At 41.3% G+C, this 14,861-nt stretch overlaps 1 protein-coding gene across 1 annotated transcript in view; it reads right to left on the bottom strand.

Moving 5' to 3' along the window:
• Nucleotides 1–438: 438 nt before the first annotated feature.
• Nucleotides 439–14,861, bottom strand: part of LOC146007108 (fer-1-like protein 4) — a 153,557-nt gene continuing 139,134 nt past the window's right edge. The window contains exons 40-46 of the mRNA XM_083145491.1: nucleotides 13,758–13,936; nucleotides 8,445–8,530; nucleotides 7,667–7,765; nucleotides 5,959–6,200; nucleotides 3,950–4,233; nucleotides 1,624–1,724; nucleotides 439–649 (exon numbers count right to left, since the gene is read on the bottom strand). Of these exons, the coding sequence (XP_083001617.1) occupies nucleotides 469–649; nucleotides 1,624–1,724; nucleotides 3,950–4,233; nucleotides 5,959–6,200; nucleotides 7,667–7,765; nucleotides 8,445–8,530; nucleotides 13,758–13,936 (1,172 nt within the window). The 3' untranslated portion in view covers nucleotides 439–468. The remainder of the gene's footprint in view (nucleotides 650–1,623; nucleotides 1,725–3,949; nucleotides 4,234–5,958; nucleotides 6,201–7,666; nucleotides 7,766–8,444; nucleotides 8,531–13,757; nucleotides 13,937–14,861) is intronic.

Genomic DNA, 14,861 nt, shown 5'->3' with positions numbered 1-14,861 from the left:
TGTACACCGCCCGCAGTCGCATGCAATGTTTTCAAGTTTGATGTGCTGCACATCAAACCTGACTTTACTGCTAGCATCCTGTAGTATGCTAATGACGGATGGAACATTATCATAAACATCACTCCAGTATGTACACATTCATTCCGATGTCAAGTGAAATGTGTACTGTGTATTGTAAGTGCTTTGCTTATAGTCCTGATCTGCAGCCACTACCCACTACTGCACTGATGTGGTAGTGCTGCCTATGAATCATCTTACCACACATCCCTTTCCTCATGCCCCAATACAATAATCTATGCTGTACAGCGTTGCCTCTAGCTGTTCTATAAAAATGAGGACTGTTGGAAGCTATTCATTACTAACAGCCAGCTAGGTCATCCTCACCATGTAAACACAATAAAAATTATTTATAACAGTATACACAGTTAACGGTGATATTATTTACATTGTCCATTAAATGCCAGATTGCTACCCATTAATAATCTTCTGACTGATGTAGCCAGGCATGGTGTAAAGAATCAGGACGAGGAAAATGGTCAGAATAGCAATGACGAGCAGAGCAATGATGTACTTCTTATACTTCTTCCAGATAAAGAAAACAAACGTTTTCAATGGATTCACAAACCAGTTAAATGAAGTTTTGGGACGGCTGTAAAATAAAACACAAATATATGTACAGTAGGTATTAAAAGCACTAAAATATCCTTGACAGTGTAGATGCTGTAATCAGTTGAATAACCGTACAGAGACTTTGGATATACTTATGGATACATACAATGTACCTTAAAAAACAATCAAATTAGTTATTGTACAGCTAGAAAGTACAATAAAAATGTCTTTGGATGAAAGCAAATGCAACTACTACATAAATATGCCCCTTTAAACAAAATTTCTGACACACATCAACATAGTAAATAGATTACATCAAAGCTACCTTTATTGTATGTTGCAATGTGTGTGTGTGTGTGTGTGTGTGTGTGCTCAACTTTTTATTACAGTGCATTCCCCTAAATAACTCAGGGTTGCCGACCCTCCCGGAATTTCCGGGAGTCTCCCGAAAATCGGGACCCTCTCCCGGCCCCCCGGAAGGGTAGGCAACCCTCCCGGATTCAGGGGGGACCCCCGCTGTCCCCCGGATCGCGGCATTAAAATGCCGCAATCCTCGGGTCTCAGAGGAGGGGGCGGAGCTAAAATGGCACAATCGCGTCACTCGTAAGCCCCGCCCCCTGAGCAGCTGCTGAAACTATCCTCTCCAGGCTTCTCCCGGAGAGGAGAATCTTAAAGTCGGCAACCCTGAAATAACTGGATATGCAACATGAAGATACAGTACATTACCGCTCATTTAAAAGTACAAAATAAGACCTGCATTCTTGTGCAGTCAAAATGGGCCTAATTGGGTCACCTCTACCCATTTATCTCATGGATCTTTTTATCTGTACTGCCTTGCCATTTACATCTGTGGTCTACACTGAAAATAACAAACGCTTAATTTTAATTCCTCCATTCTGTCTATACAATTACAGCTGCTTCTCTATCCTGCTTCACAAGTATATATATATTTTAATACTGAAACAGCCATTGGCACACAAGTTTTGTCCTCTGACACAAATTTCAATTACATACTTTGGTTTATCGAGAGGTTCTGGTTCCTTGCGTCCCAGCCCCACTGGGCTCTTCTCTGCCTCTTCCACTGTCAAAAGCTGGAATTCTGCTTCAACTTTTCCCTATAAAACATAACAAAGAAATCAAATATTAAAACCGTAAACAAGAAAAAAAGCAAACAGTAGTCAGTCACAAATTATTACAAAAGGAGTGCAAGTATAATTTTGAGACGTTGGTTTGTGACTGAATGAGGAGATTAATTATAATGTATTTTTGTGATGTAACTGCTCGCATGTGCTTATGTCTAAAAATCTTTAAGGTAACGGTGTGTATATTTAGTTTCTGTTGTTTGATTATGTTTTTATATAAAAAAAATATTTTTTATAATATATAATACAATAATATATATACAGACTATTAGGGGAGAGGGGGCAACACTAATACACATACATACTGTAGTAGGAGGAGCACAATAATGCACATACAGATTAAGCATGGCAGAACCACAGGACACCTTGGTGATAGAAAACAGGAGCTGCAGCAGCCAAGGCAAGTGAAAGCTGGTGTTTGTGTGTAATGGGCCAGTGCCAGCATCTCTTTCTCCCCCATCCGACCAGCAACACCTTGCATCGTCTTCTATGCTCCATCTATCTTGATGTCATTAGTACCGGTCACTGGACCAGCTCTGCCTGCCGTGCTGCCTCATTTACCAAATCCCTAATTCACTGCCTCAACCAGTTGAAATGGTCAACACTGTGGGCTTCATGTGTAAGGGGTACTGCTGTGTGCTTTATTTGTAAGCAGCACTACTGTGGGGATTTGTGTAAACAGAATAGCTGGGCATTATGTGTAAGGGTCATTACTGTGTGCATTATGTGTAAGTGGCACTGTTCTGGGTATTATGTTTAAGGGGCACAAGAGTATGTGTAAGTGGAATTAATATGGGTATTGTGTAAGGGGTACCATTATGGGCCTGATTCTGGTTGGTTTGCAAAAGCAAACTCCTTCTTTAATGGACAAAACATGTGCATCAGCCATACTGTTATGAGTCGCCTCAGGCGGGTGAATGTAAATGCAGCAGTCATTGTTATTCATGTTCTGTGTGGGTTTTGTATGTGTTCACTTTATCAGTGCTCCGGGTTTTGGCTGATCCATCTTGCCTTGTTTCCATGCATACCTTAGTTTTTGTGTGTGGCTGCCTACTAAACCACTTGGTATTTAGGTATGCTCCAAGCAATAAACCCTGCCGGTTATACTCCTGTTTTACTCCCATGATATTCCAATCATATTCCTTGTTACTGGTGATTTCTATGTTCCCAGGGATTCTCAGAGTTCCTAGCAAATTCCTGTCTGAGATTATTCCAGAGTTCAAAGTATTCCAGCTTCAGTGCAGCAGCTGTGTCCTAGATTGCGCCAGCCTGTGTCTCAGTATTCCAGTAAGCATACCTGCCATGTGTCCTGTGAGATCCTGCCTGTGTCAGAGAACCAGTGCATCCAGTCTCTGAGATCTTGTCTGTGTCCAGCTTCTGTGAGTACCAGCGGCTTCCCCACACATTGTGGAGGAGGTCGCACCTTTCATTACTATCTGCCATTGGTATTCTCACAGCGCCAGCTGGATCCATAGGTCTTATCCCACGATAGAGTAATGGCGGTGATTACGATGCAGGCCTAATCGCATGTTGACTTGTCTTTCTTATGTTTCTTGTTTGTTTATCTCATGGCAGATGCCAGAGACATTGGTCTAGCCTTGTGACGGTGCCGCATAGGCAGTTAGGTTGCAAACCTATCCGCAATACCATAGTTATAGTTCTTGTTTGGTTTATTGCGACTGATTCGCATTATAGCGGTAAAGGCCGCAAATCCTGTGTTCAGTCCTTGTCTGCAAGGTTGCATATTCTAGTCCATGTTCATGTGCAGAGCCTAGTGCATCTTTGTGTGTCTAGTCAGTTTATCCTCTTACTGGTAACCTGACTCGGCTGGGACTTTGTGTCACCGCGAAATGCCAGGTGGCATCCGAGTACAGGGTGGAGCTAGTCTGCCCTGGAAAGGTGGCTATTAGTGGTGAAGTCTAAGACCTGCACAGATGCCAGCCGACTCAGGGTATAGTAATAGAGTAGGGTTCAGGTGCTGATATGGCTTCACCACCTCACCCAAAGGTGGCGATACCCTTCAATGCAGTATAATTTTTGATACATTGGAAAATGCGGTAAAATCCCGGGGTTTTTACCGCATTTTCCGTTTGATACATCTCGCCCGTAGTCTTTATGGTTAAAACTCTACAGCAACAGCATTGTGATGCATGCAAAACAGACATGCTTTCTCCTCTATCTTTTCTCACTTAGCTTACCGCTAGGATATAGATGTTTCCACTTGGATCAGTGAATTGGACGTCCTCTGGTTTCACATTCCTCTTCTTTTTCTTCTTTTTCTTGTTCTTATCCTCAGCCTCCCGTTCCTCCCTCTCTATATCTTCCTCACTCTTGAGTTTAATGAAGGGCCACCATCCTTTCATGCGTTTGTTTCTGAAGATAGAAAAGCGTGGCCTAGCTTTATCTTTGGCCATTTTGATGGTGCACTGTTGGGCAGTTTTGGCTGCTCTCACCATGTCATTTAGTTTCAGCTCAATAGATCCTGAAATAGAAAAGTGGGTTATGACGTCTTTATTATCTCTGTATCTTTTTCCTTACCCAAGTTAACTGTGCATACTTTATAATGAGATTCCCTAGTCACAGATTCAGCATATTTTCTTTTATTTAAACCTGCATATTTCTACAGGTTATTATGCAAGTAAAGCTTTACTGAGTATAGGTTTATGTCACCATCTCTCATACTTGCGGTGATGCTTTGGGGGTATTCAGACCCATATCCGGGTCATTTCTCATTCCTTCTTACAGGAACTCGACAGTCGTTATTCAATGTACCGACTGTTGAGTGTCGGAAAGAGCACAAATTGGTGAAAACTGATGCAGATTGTCAGAAAACATCCGTGAATTAGACAAAACAGATCCAACTTGCTGTAAAGTCGGATCTATTTGGTCAAAACATACTTCAATGCTGTCAATAATGGCAGGCGGGAATAGCGGCCAGTTCTGAATACCCCCCTTTGTCAACTTTTTTTAGGTTACCAAAGATCTTTCTGAAAACTCATGCTTTTATGTTTTTACAATGGCAATGACTAAAAGGATACGTATGTTTAATATTGCAAAAATAATTTATATATTTAACCATTGACATGAGGCAAGATATATTCTTTTTCTTACTACATGTTGAGCTGAACATGTGCAACACACATTTGATGATGTATTTACAGTAGTAGCTGGTTCCGTTAGATGCATTCTGCTGGGACAAATGGTACATTTGCAAAAAAAATATCCTTCTGTGTCTATTTTGCACATTTAGCCCCAAATTAATAAAAAGACTGCCGGCCGAAAGGTTATTCTTATGTAATTCTCAAAAGTTTTGTAAATTGAATATGTTTTTCATTTAATGGAGCCTTATAGGCTGCTCGGGAAGGTTTGGACATGCTCGGTCATTCAGGCTGAGCTCCCGAGCCCCTCCAAGCAGCCGCAAACCTCTCCAAGCAGCCGCAAACAGCCAAAGCCGGCAGCAGCAGCCCCAGGGGAGCAGGGGCTACTGAAAAGGCAGTGGCTGCCCCTTCTTTGGTGAGTATTTCAGGGGCAGGACAAACCTGCTCTGGTAGGTTTGTCCTGCCCAAGGAAAACCCACCACTCAAGGGGGTCCACTTAAGGGAGTCTGTTTATTGAGTTGTATTCATTGCTGTTTGGGGGGGGGGCAGGTACTTATTACCTAGGCCTGGGTCTGATGGAGGTGCTCGGGTCACATGCCCCCTCCTCAGCTGCAGAGAACGGGCAGTAGGAATAGAGAGCAGAGGCTGCCACAGCAGCACAGCATCTTTCCCCCGCTCAGCACACGCTGCTCAGTGCCTTGTGCTGAGCGGGGAGAGAGGCAGCTGCAGCACATAATCCGCACCCTCTGCAATTTTTTTTTACAGGGGTGTGGCCACTTTTTTCACCGGGGCCCAGCGGCGCTTTCAGCGGCCCTGTTTGTATCCACAAAGTCATAAGCTTTCTAAAGACATATCATAATGCATGAAAACCACAGATATAGCCTGGAACCTTATGACCGCACTCTTAAGGGGTCGACGATTAAACCCACCTTCGAACTTAGATTGTCCCTTAAGATGTTTAAGATGATAAGTTAGTGTGTAAATTTCTGTGACAATAACCAACAGAGTTTCCCTATCATTTCAGCATGCATGTATTTTTTATTTTTAAGAAATAATTCACATTAAAAAAGTAATTTGGTAGAACCAGAGAAATAGTTGTAGTTACATACCCAAGAAGTCATTGGCAGATATACGATCGTAGTCCCAGACTTGGAGGGCAAGTACTGCTGGCTCCCGGAATTCTGACTCGTCTAAGGAGAAGAAAGATTCTTTTTTCTTATAAGTGATCTCTTTTTCTGTTGGCAGGTAATCAAACCGAAACACGAACCTCCAGTTGAAATTTCCTTCCCCAGTGAGGGAATTAAAGTGTACATCGGTTTCCTGCTTTTCACCATCCAGGCCTCTTATCCACCTACAAAAATGATGTCTTTACTAATATCAACTTTTTGGAAACTGACTATTTTCCAAATCCAGCTCAAACATAAGGCATACAATAATTTAAAAAAGCCCTTCTGTACATTACATCCAGGTTACTTATTCCTAAAACATATGGATGTCAGATGACGATAAATTAATCCAATTACTCATTTAAACTGTAAGATCAGAAAAACGATTAATATACTATAACGTCTACGGAAAATGCTAGAGAGCGATTCTCCAGAAAGTGTCCTGTGTATCACACACAATTTAATTGACTTACCCTATAACTTAAGACCCACTAAAATCTTAGTATTTTGGAGAAGTAGGTTGTATGAGTTTGTGTAGCTGTCTCCTGCATCACCAGGAGAATTGCCTTAAAATGGTTGATTGCGCAAAACTCCAGCTTCTCATATTCAGTCCTTCCCGCTCAACCTTTACTTTCTGACACTCTTAAAACTGCAGCTTCAGCCATCCCACCACACATCTTTAGCATTCCCCAGACTCGCTCTTTCAAAATACTTCAGATCTATTGATTAAATGGAGAAATTCGGATTCTGACCCTGACCAACTACAAATTAATTTAATTGTTTCCTCCCACCACACTGCAATATTTCTCTCTAAACAAACCTACTTTATGTAACTTCTCTCCATCATATCCATTAACTGCCACTGATACTTTACCAGTAACAATTCAGGTCTCTATCCTCCCTTATCATCTGTCCCCTCCTTAATCGCCACACTGCTACTTTAAAGACGAAAGTGACACTATCCACCAAAGTGACCCACCTGTCCTTGCTCACCCTCTGCTATTTCTCCTGCCATGTTCAGCTCCTTCTCTCTTGTACAAGATACCCTTTCCCCTCTCTTCCTGTACAAATTAGAGATGGCAGTTCAGCCTGCCCCTTCAAATGCTTCCATAAAAGCTACTCTATTTCCTCTACAAAAATATTTGCCAGCACCTTGCTTTGCACTCTAGCCAGTTGTGGCTGCAACGCAGACCAAAATTCAATTAGGTAGACCACACCAACTTCCACCCCAAACACTGCCAAACATAGCTGCTTGAGACTCACTGGCAGTTGGTGGTGTGACTCCTTTTTAAAATTTGGACTGTGCTGCAGCACCATCTCTGGAGCTGCCATGACTCTGCCTTGTACAAACGGTGCGATTCAGGGTCACTTTTGATTAGATTTTGACTATATAATCAAAATCAATTGAAAGGTTTTCAGCTGCATTCGATCCTGATGCGCACTCCTGATCAGTCTACTGTATATCAAATAGAAATACAGACTATGCAGGCAAGACTATATTGTCCAGATTAGCAAGCGGGGAAATACTGCCCCAATGAGCACCCCCCCTGGATCCCCTCGTTAGCATGCAGGGAATGTGTTTGCTAACATTCCCTCACACCAATATTTGCGCATAGGTAAAAATATAACATATAGGAGTAATGATACATACGCTTTGACATAGATATCACTTGATGCTTCTCCAGTAAACGGATTGATATCATCCAGAATGACATCATCAGTATTCCATATGATGACACGCAGCTCGTAACTACAGAGGAGACAAGGAGTAATGAGACTGGTAACTAAATAAGAGGCATACTATAACTTGTATAAGGGTATTGTGTGCGCAAAAAAATGCTACTAGTCTACGAGGTGTGGTACAAAGTGTCGACACAAAACACAAAAATGCCAATACAGTATGTATGGGAGGCCAACATGTTGGTATCATAAGACTTTTGACATTGTGAATGTTCAGTCGGCATGATGACCATTTGGTTTTGCATTGATATGCAAACTTACCCTAACTGAGGCCTTATCCTAAACCTAAAATGTTGAAAAATGTATATGGACATTATGTCATGTCAATATTTTGTCATTGCTAACATTGTGACTGTCGATATTCTGTACATGTACACTGAATATTAACTTGTATACAGTCTACACACTTTCAGCATTAGCACAGCTTTGTTATGTAACGGCAATTCCACAATTAATATCTCTGTTATTATGGAGCAGGTTTATTAAGCTTGGTGAAGTGATAAAGTGTCTGGTCTTATTGGCCGGTGATAAAGTACCAGCCACATCATCACTTCACTGAGTTAATAAATCTGCCCCTATGTATCATGTTTTACAGTAAGATATTGTGATAATGTGGTTGGTACGTATTTATAAAGTAATCCACATTGTCCAGAAAACTAGACTGTACATAAATGAACAATCGTATTTACCTAACTGGTTCCCGTGGCTTGATGTTAACAGCAGGTGGGGCAGGAACATCAGTCGGAAACATGTCGATCCACATGTGAAGGGATCCCTGAAAAAACATTCAGAATAGAGTTCAGTAAAAACACACACACATACTGTAGATACATGTGTATATATATATATATATATATATATAAATATATATATATATATATATATATATATATATAAAAAAGACAAAAGAAACCCAAAAAGTCCGCGCCCAATTCTAAAGATAGCAGCAACTCTGAGAGTCCCCTGTTAGCTGAGACCCAGAACAGATAGAAATACAAGACAGGAACAGAGTGCGCTAGAAGGTGAAAGTACACAACTTTTTTGTTTTACACAATCAAAAATTTAATAAAAGCCAACAACACGGCTCATAAAAAATACAGTGGTAAATACTGAATTATCACAGATGCTGTCAAATTGATTCATTTATATGATTATATTACCACTGTATTTTTTATGAGCCGTGTTGTTGGCTTTTATTAAATTTTTGATTGTGTAAAACAAAAAAGTTGTGTACTTTCACCTTCTAGCGCACTCTGTTCCTGTCTTGTATATATATATATATATATATATATATATATATATATATATATATATATATATATATATATATATATAGAATAGGCTGGGGTTTGGCACTCTCAAAAACTCACTGCAGCTGTCAGTCGGTGCCCTCACTGGAAGTAGTAATAGAGAATGTAGGTGCGGCACTCAAAGACTTTACAGTCATTAAAAAAAATCACAGAGTCTGTGTTTGCTGTCAACAATATGAAGATATCCTGAATCCCTACAGCATTTGAAACGTTGACAGCTAACACAGACTCTGTGATTTTTTTTTTTTGATGATTGGTAAAGTCTCTCTTTCTCTCTCTCTCTCTCTCTCTCCCCCGCCCCCCCTCTCTCTCCTCTCCTCTCTCTCATACTCCTGTCACGGATCTCTAGATCAGAAGGCACCCACTTTGCATATACAACTGGGAGTGCTGCCCATCAAGACTGTTTATATATCAAGTGATCGGCTGGCGCACAGCTTAAAGCAATTTTTGGCCGGGGTGCAGAGCAGGAAAAGAAATATAGGTACTTGTGTACTAGCACGGCGCCCATCGCATCGCAGACCATATCGCATGCGATGGTATGCGATGCAACGCAATATCGGCCGATGTTGTACAATGGCATACAATTTTAAAATTGTATGCCATTGTATATGGCATACAATGTGATGGAATTATAAATTGTATAAGCACCCTAATGGGAGGTTACAATGGTTAAATGCACCCCCACACCACCCCCAAGGATAAACGTGAACCCGAAGCGTGGCGAGTGCAGCGAGCCCGCGAGGGGCGGCGGTACGTGTCCTACGACCTTTTCATACCCCCACTATCCACGTCGGCGTGGAGTTGAGAATAGAAAGTGTGGCGAGCGCAGCGAGGCACCGAGCCCGAAGTGTGGCGAGCGCAGATGTTAGATGCAGAAATGATTCTTTGTGAGTCCTGCTGGCAATCACCAGCGGGAAAAGGTTAAATCCAATAAGGGAGGTGTTTTAAATTAAACACTCAAGTCTCAATATGTCCACAGGGTGAACGTAGCAACAAAGTGTACCGGGTCACACACAGAAAAAACTGGTAATCAATCCAGGTAGAAATATATCCATAACATGAGTGATGCCCTGACCATGGTTTGTGATTTTTTTTTTAATGATTGGTAAAGTCTCTCTTTCAAACCGGGGGACGTGGAGGAAGAAAAGCAACCAGCAAAATGAAATAATATTCCACTTATCAACCCATATCCTCACTGACTCAGATAAATCTGTATTATCAAGGGGATTATCGTTTATCCCAACCAATCACCTCAACAATCTGAATGGGTTGGCTGAAAAGCATCAAATCCATCGAAAGCTTAAGTTGAAAGAATTTTTTGCTTCACAAACCTCGATCACATCCCAGGTGACAGAAAATATCCTTACTAAGTTACAAGAGTTTAAACCCAAATCATCATTCGACCCGTTATCAAATAATCCAAGCATAAAAACGTTTATGAGACTGGTGGATCGAGACATGGCATCGGTCATCAAGACCACCGATAGATCTGAACACAATCTCTCTCCCCTGGAACAACAGGCATTGAAAAATGTATCTAAGAATGAACGGGTTATAATTCGCCCAGCAGACAAAGGCGGGGCAATAGGACATTGATAAATATCGGGAAGAGATCTATCGCCAACTGTCCGAACCTGGAGTGTATTGCAAGATACCCAAAGATCCCACTGAAAACTTCATGTTAACTCCACAGGGGGTGTTGGACACTGCATTGTCTAGTAATCTTATTCAACAGGGGCTGTACGATGTTTTATTACCTAGGCATCCCATAACACCGCTGTTATACACCCTCTCCAAAATCCACAAGGGGTTAGATCCCCCACCCGGTAGACCGATTATATCGGCCCGGGGATCACTTCTTTAACCCAGTGCAATATATCTGGATATTATTCTCCAGCCCTTGATTCAAATTCATGACCATTACTTGTTAGATACATCTACATTACTAAAAAAACTTAATGCAGTTGGGGCTCTTCCTTCTGATGTATGGCTTGTCACAGCTGATGTGACAAGCTTATACACGATAATTCCCCATGCCGCAGGGTTGGCGGCAGTTAAACGCCTATTACTTAGACAACTTGATTTGAATCCTGCATTGGTCGAATTTTGGATTACTCTGCTTGAAATCATCTTAACCAAGAATTTCTTTTTATTTGATGGGGCACACTACTTACAGACCAAGGGGTGTGCAATGGGGTCCTCGGTGGCACCCACATACGCAAACATCTATATGTTCGACATAATGGATGATCTCTTTTTTTTCTGATAGCAACATCTCCTCTAGAATAATATTCTTTACACATTATATAGATGATCTCCTTTTTGTGGAGGGGAGCCACCGAGGACCTAATAGCACTGTTTGAGTTTAACAACGCATCTGAGAACCCCGTCAAATTTACTTGCAAAATGAGTCAGTCTTGTATAGATTTTTTGGACGTGGCCATTTCCATTGAGCAGTCCAACATTATAACATCGGTACATATAAAGGAGACTGACCGCAACACATTTTTGCATCAACGTAGCTGTCATCCAACAAGATTAAAACAAGGTTTAACATACTCCCAGATGTTGAGGATACACTGCATCAACAGTAATGTTTGTGTTGCGGCTAAACAAATCGATGAGTTGATACAGAGATTTGTATCAAGAGGCTATGAATGACCATCTCATGGCCACCAAACATCGGGTACTCCAGCTTGATAGACTCCAAATCTTGGAGCCTCAATCCAAAACCACAACTAGTGATGTAATACCGTGGGTGATGCAGTTCAATACCTCCTCTGGAGGCATCACGGGGGTATCCAGAAAGCACTGGAACATTGTACAATCAGATGAAACATTGGGTTTGGGTAATAGCAGGTTGATGCCATGCTATTCAAACTCTAAAAATCTTCGTAGTATGCTGGTAAAATCAGACATCACGAATTTAGGTAAAGAATGCCCCAAACATTTTTTGTCCAACAAGAAACCAGGTGACATCTTTTTTCATCCTCACCTAGGAACGAAATTTTTCATCAGACATCATCTAACATGTGAGAGCACACACGTGGTGTACCTTATTGGTTGCCCGTGTGGTCTCTCATATGTCGGCAAAACTAGCCGTAAATTTAAGGAGCGAATGGGGGCGCACCGCTCCTCCATCAAATCTGCCATCAGCACCAGAAGCAGTGACCAACCAGTAGCGAGACACTTCTTGCAAGCTGGTCACAATCTCACCAATCTTCAATACCGTATGATAGATCATGTCCCCCCACTAAAGAGAGAGGGTGATAGGAATGCTATCCTGTTACGCAGAGAAGCATTCTGGATCAATAAGCTAGACACCATTACTCCACGAGGTCTTAATAACATGATGCCGCTGTCATGTCTTCTGAACCGTTAATTACCTAAGGATGGATCCCTTATTGACTATTATGGAAAGAGGGCTTATTGTTGGGTTTTATACCTGATGTGATTTTTTAGATTATTCTTGTAACACATATATTCTTAGACACAATTAACATTAGATAAATTACAGTAATGGTATACGTAACAATATAGATCTTTGTGTATCTAGGTGTCTAAATGTATTTTTGAATATGTCCTTTGTATTTGCTTTGAAATTTTACACAGATGCCGCATCTCCATGGCGACAGTACACTGTCTGTGGATCCCGGCGTGATAGCGTCACTGATGTGCGCCCAGGGACCATTGGGCTTTGACGGAGTGATGTCACCGGGATGCTGCCCAGCGTGGATGGACGCTGTGGGGAACGGATTGTCTGTGACACCGGGTGGGGATATAAGGTGAGATTTTGTATTGTTGTATTGTTATATCCTGACGAAATTCAACTGTGAATGAAACGTTGCTATACCTTGAAGCCATCTGATTGGAGTTGTCTTATTTGCTCCGAGTGCCACACACTGTGTTCTTTTATATATATATATATATATATATATATATATATATATATAGATGCAAGTCCAATCGGCACTCACGTATCAAAGGGTAAAAAACAGTCTCCGGTGCCCTCAATGAAACCACCAAACGGGGTCACTGTATAGAAGTCCACTTCAGCGGCACTCAAGGATAAATATTACGCTCAGCTGGTTGTCATCAACGTTTCGAAATCTCTTTATTTCGTCATCAGGATATATATATATATATATATATACACACACACATATACAGTACCTACAGTATGTAGATGTTTAGAGCAGGTACTGTAAGTGCCTAATAATATACAAGCAGTATACTAGATCTTCACAAGACATTGATTTAGAGCATTTTGATGCAACTGTCACAATTTTTGTGTGAATTTAAGTGATTTGCACAAAAACAATGTAAAGTAAATAAAGAAATTCCAATGATACCAAAGTTATTTTGCCCATGCAGTATATGCCCCGATGGTGAAGTGACACATTTTGGAGTCTACTGCCACTTTTGACAAATTCCTTTTATGCACATTAATACTTAGCAAATTAGCAAAATCGCACCTTTTTGCAGTATAAAGCAAATGGACCAAAATTCACCTTAGAAAATGACCCCCTTACTCAGAACATGGCAAAATATTATTTTTGCTGCAATATCATCATCAGCAATATATTATAAGTCTTCAGTAGAACATGAGCAAATACTTAACCATATTAACCTATTGATTTGTAACATAAAGCACATTTATTAAAGTTTCTGAGGTAAATTATGTTCCCTTACCTGTCCAATGCCTGGGCTCTCCGGGTTGTTCAAGGTCCTCACTTCCACGTGCTCTGGCACTAGTTTGGTGCCATATTCTGGCATCTCATCCCAATGCTGGAGAACATACAAAGCCTTGTGTTCATCATAACCAGACAATGTAGGGTCTTCCTCTTGGTTCTTGACTTTTATGAAAGCCTCTACAATGCATAAAATGTGAATAGAATTATGTTTAAAAGAACACTAGAATCTCTAGAAATATAGTGACCATAGATTACATGGAAATAAGCAAAATATCAAAATAAATCAAATATTTAAAATCAATGCGCAAAGCAGAGAAACAAAAAGAAAACTGTTCCAAACAAATAAAAGGAAATCTCCCTGTAACAGTTATAAATGCCCGAATAACAGGTGTTCATAGTTATCTGTACCAGCAAGTAACAGGCCAGCTTACAAACATCTGTACTGCACATGTGGCCAGCTTCCATGGGCTGCTTCGGCAGCAGCCCATAGAAGGGAATCATGGTCCCGGCGCCTGTATAATACAGATGTCAGGCACCGGGACCAGTTTGTGGGCAGTACCAATAGAGGTGCTACGCATGCGCAATTGAGCATGGCAGCCCGCAGAAAGGCATCCCGGAGGGAGGGAACAACTCCCTATGGGACTGCCTTGGTGACTGGCAGGTTGGACTTCCATTAGGAAGTCACTGCCAGTCACAGTGAAGCCAGTGCAGTCTTACAGACTGCATCTGGCTTCACTTCAGTGGTGATTTTACCTGGGGGGGGGCTGCAGCCCATAGGTAAAAACCGCCACTGGTGGTAACGGCATTGTCTTAGATCAGTAAGTGTTTATATTCATTCTGATATGTTTTGTAAGTAATGTGCTCAATAACCTTTGCAGAAAGAGAGATGTCTTTTGACTAAAAAGAGAGTATGCTGCTGTAAACATCTTGTATTTAACAAATGGTCCATAGCATCTTTAGCGACGGACTTAGGACATGATTCAGAGTAGATCGCTGATGTGAGAATTTGCAAATTAAGTAACTGTTGAATGTATGCACATGCAAACAGAACGTAGGTCCAGGCTTCTCTGACATGGGTTTGGAAGAGTGTTCTCTGCAGTGA

The sequence above is a fragment of the Crinia signifera genome, chromosome 6, assembly GCF_055691185.1.
Source record: "Crinia signifera chromosome 6, ASM5569118v1, whole genome shotgun sequence".
Lineage (NCBI taxonomy): Eukaryota > Metazoa > Chordata > Amphibia > Anura > Myobatrachidae > Crinia > Crinia signifera.
This window is presented reverse-complemented; position numbering and strand designations above follow the sequence as displayed.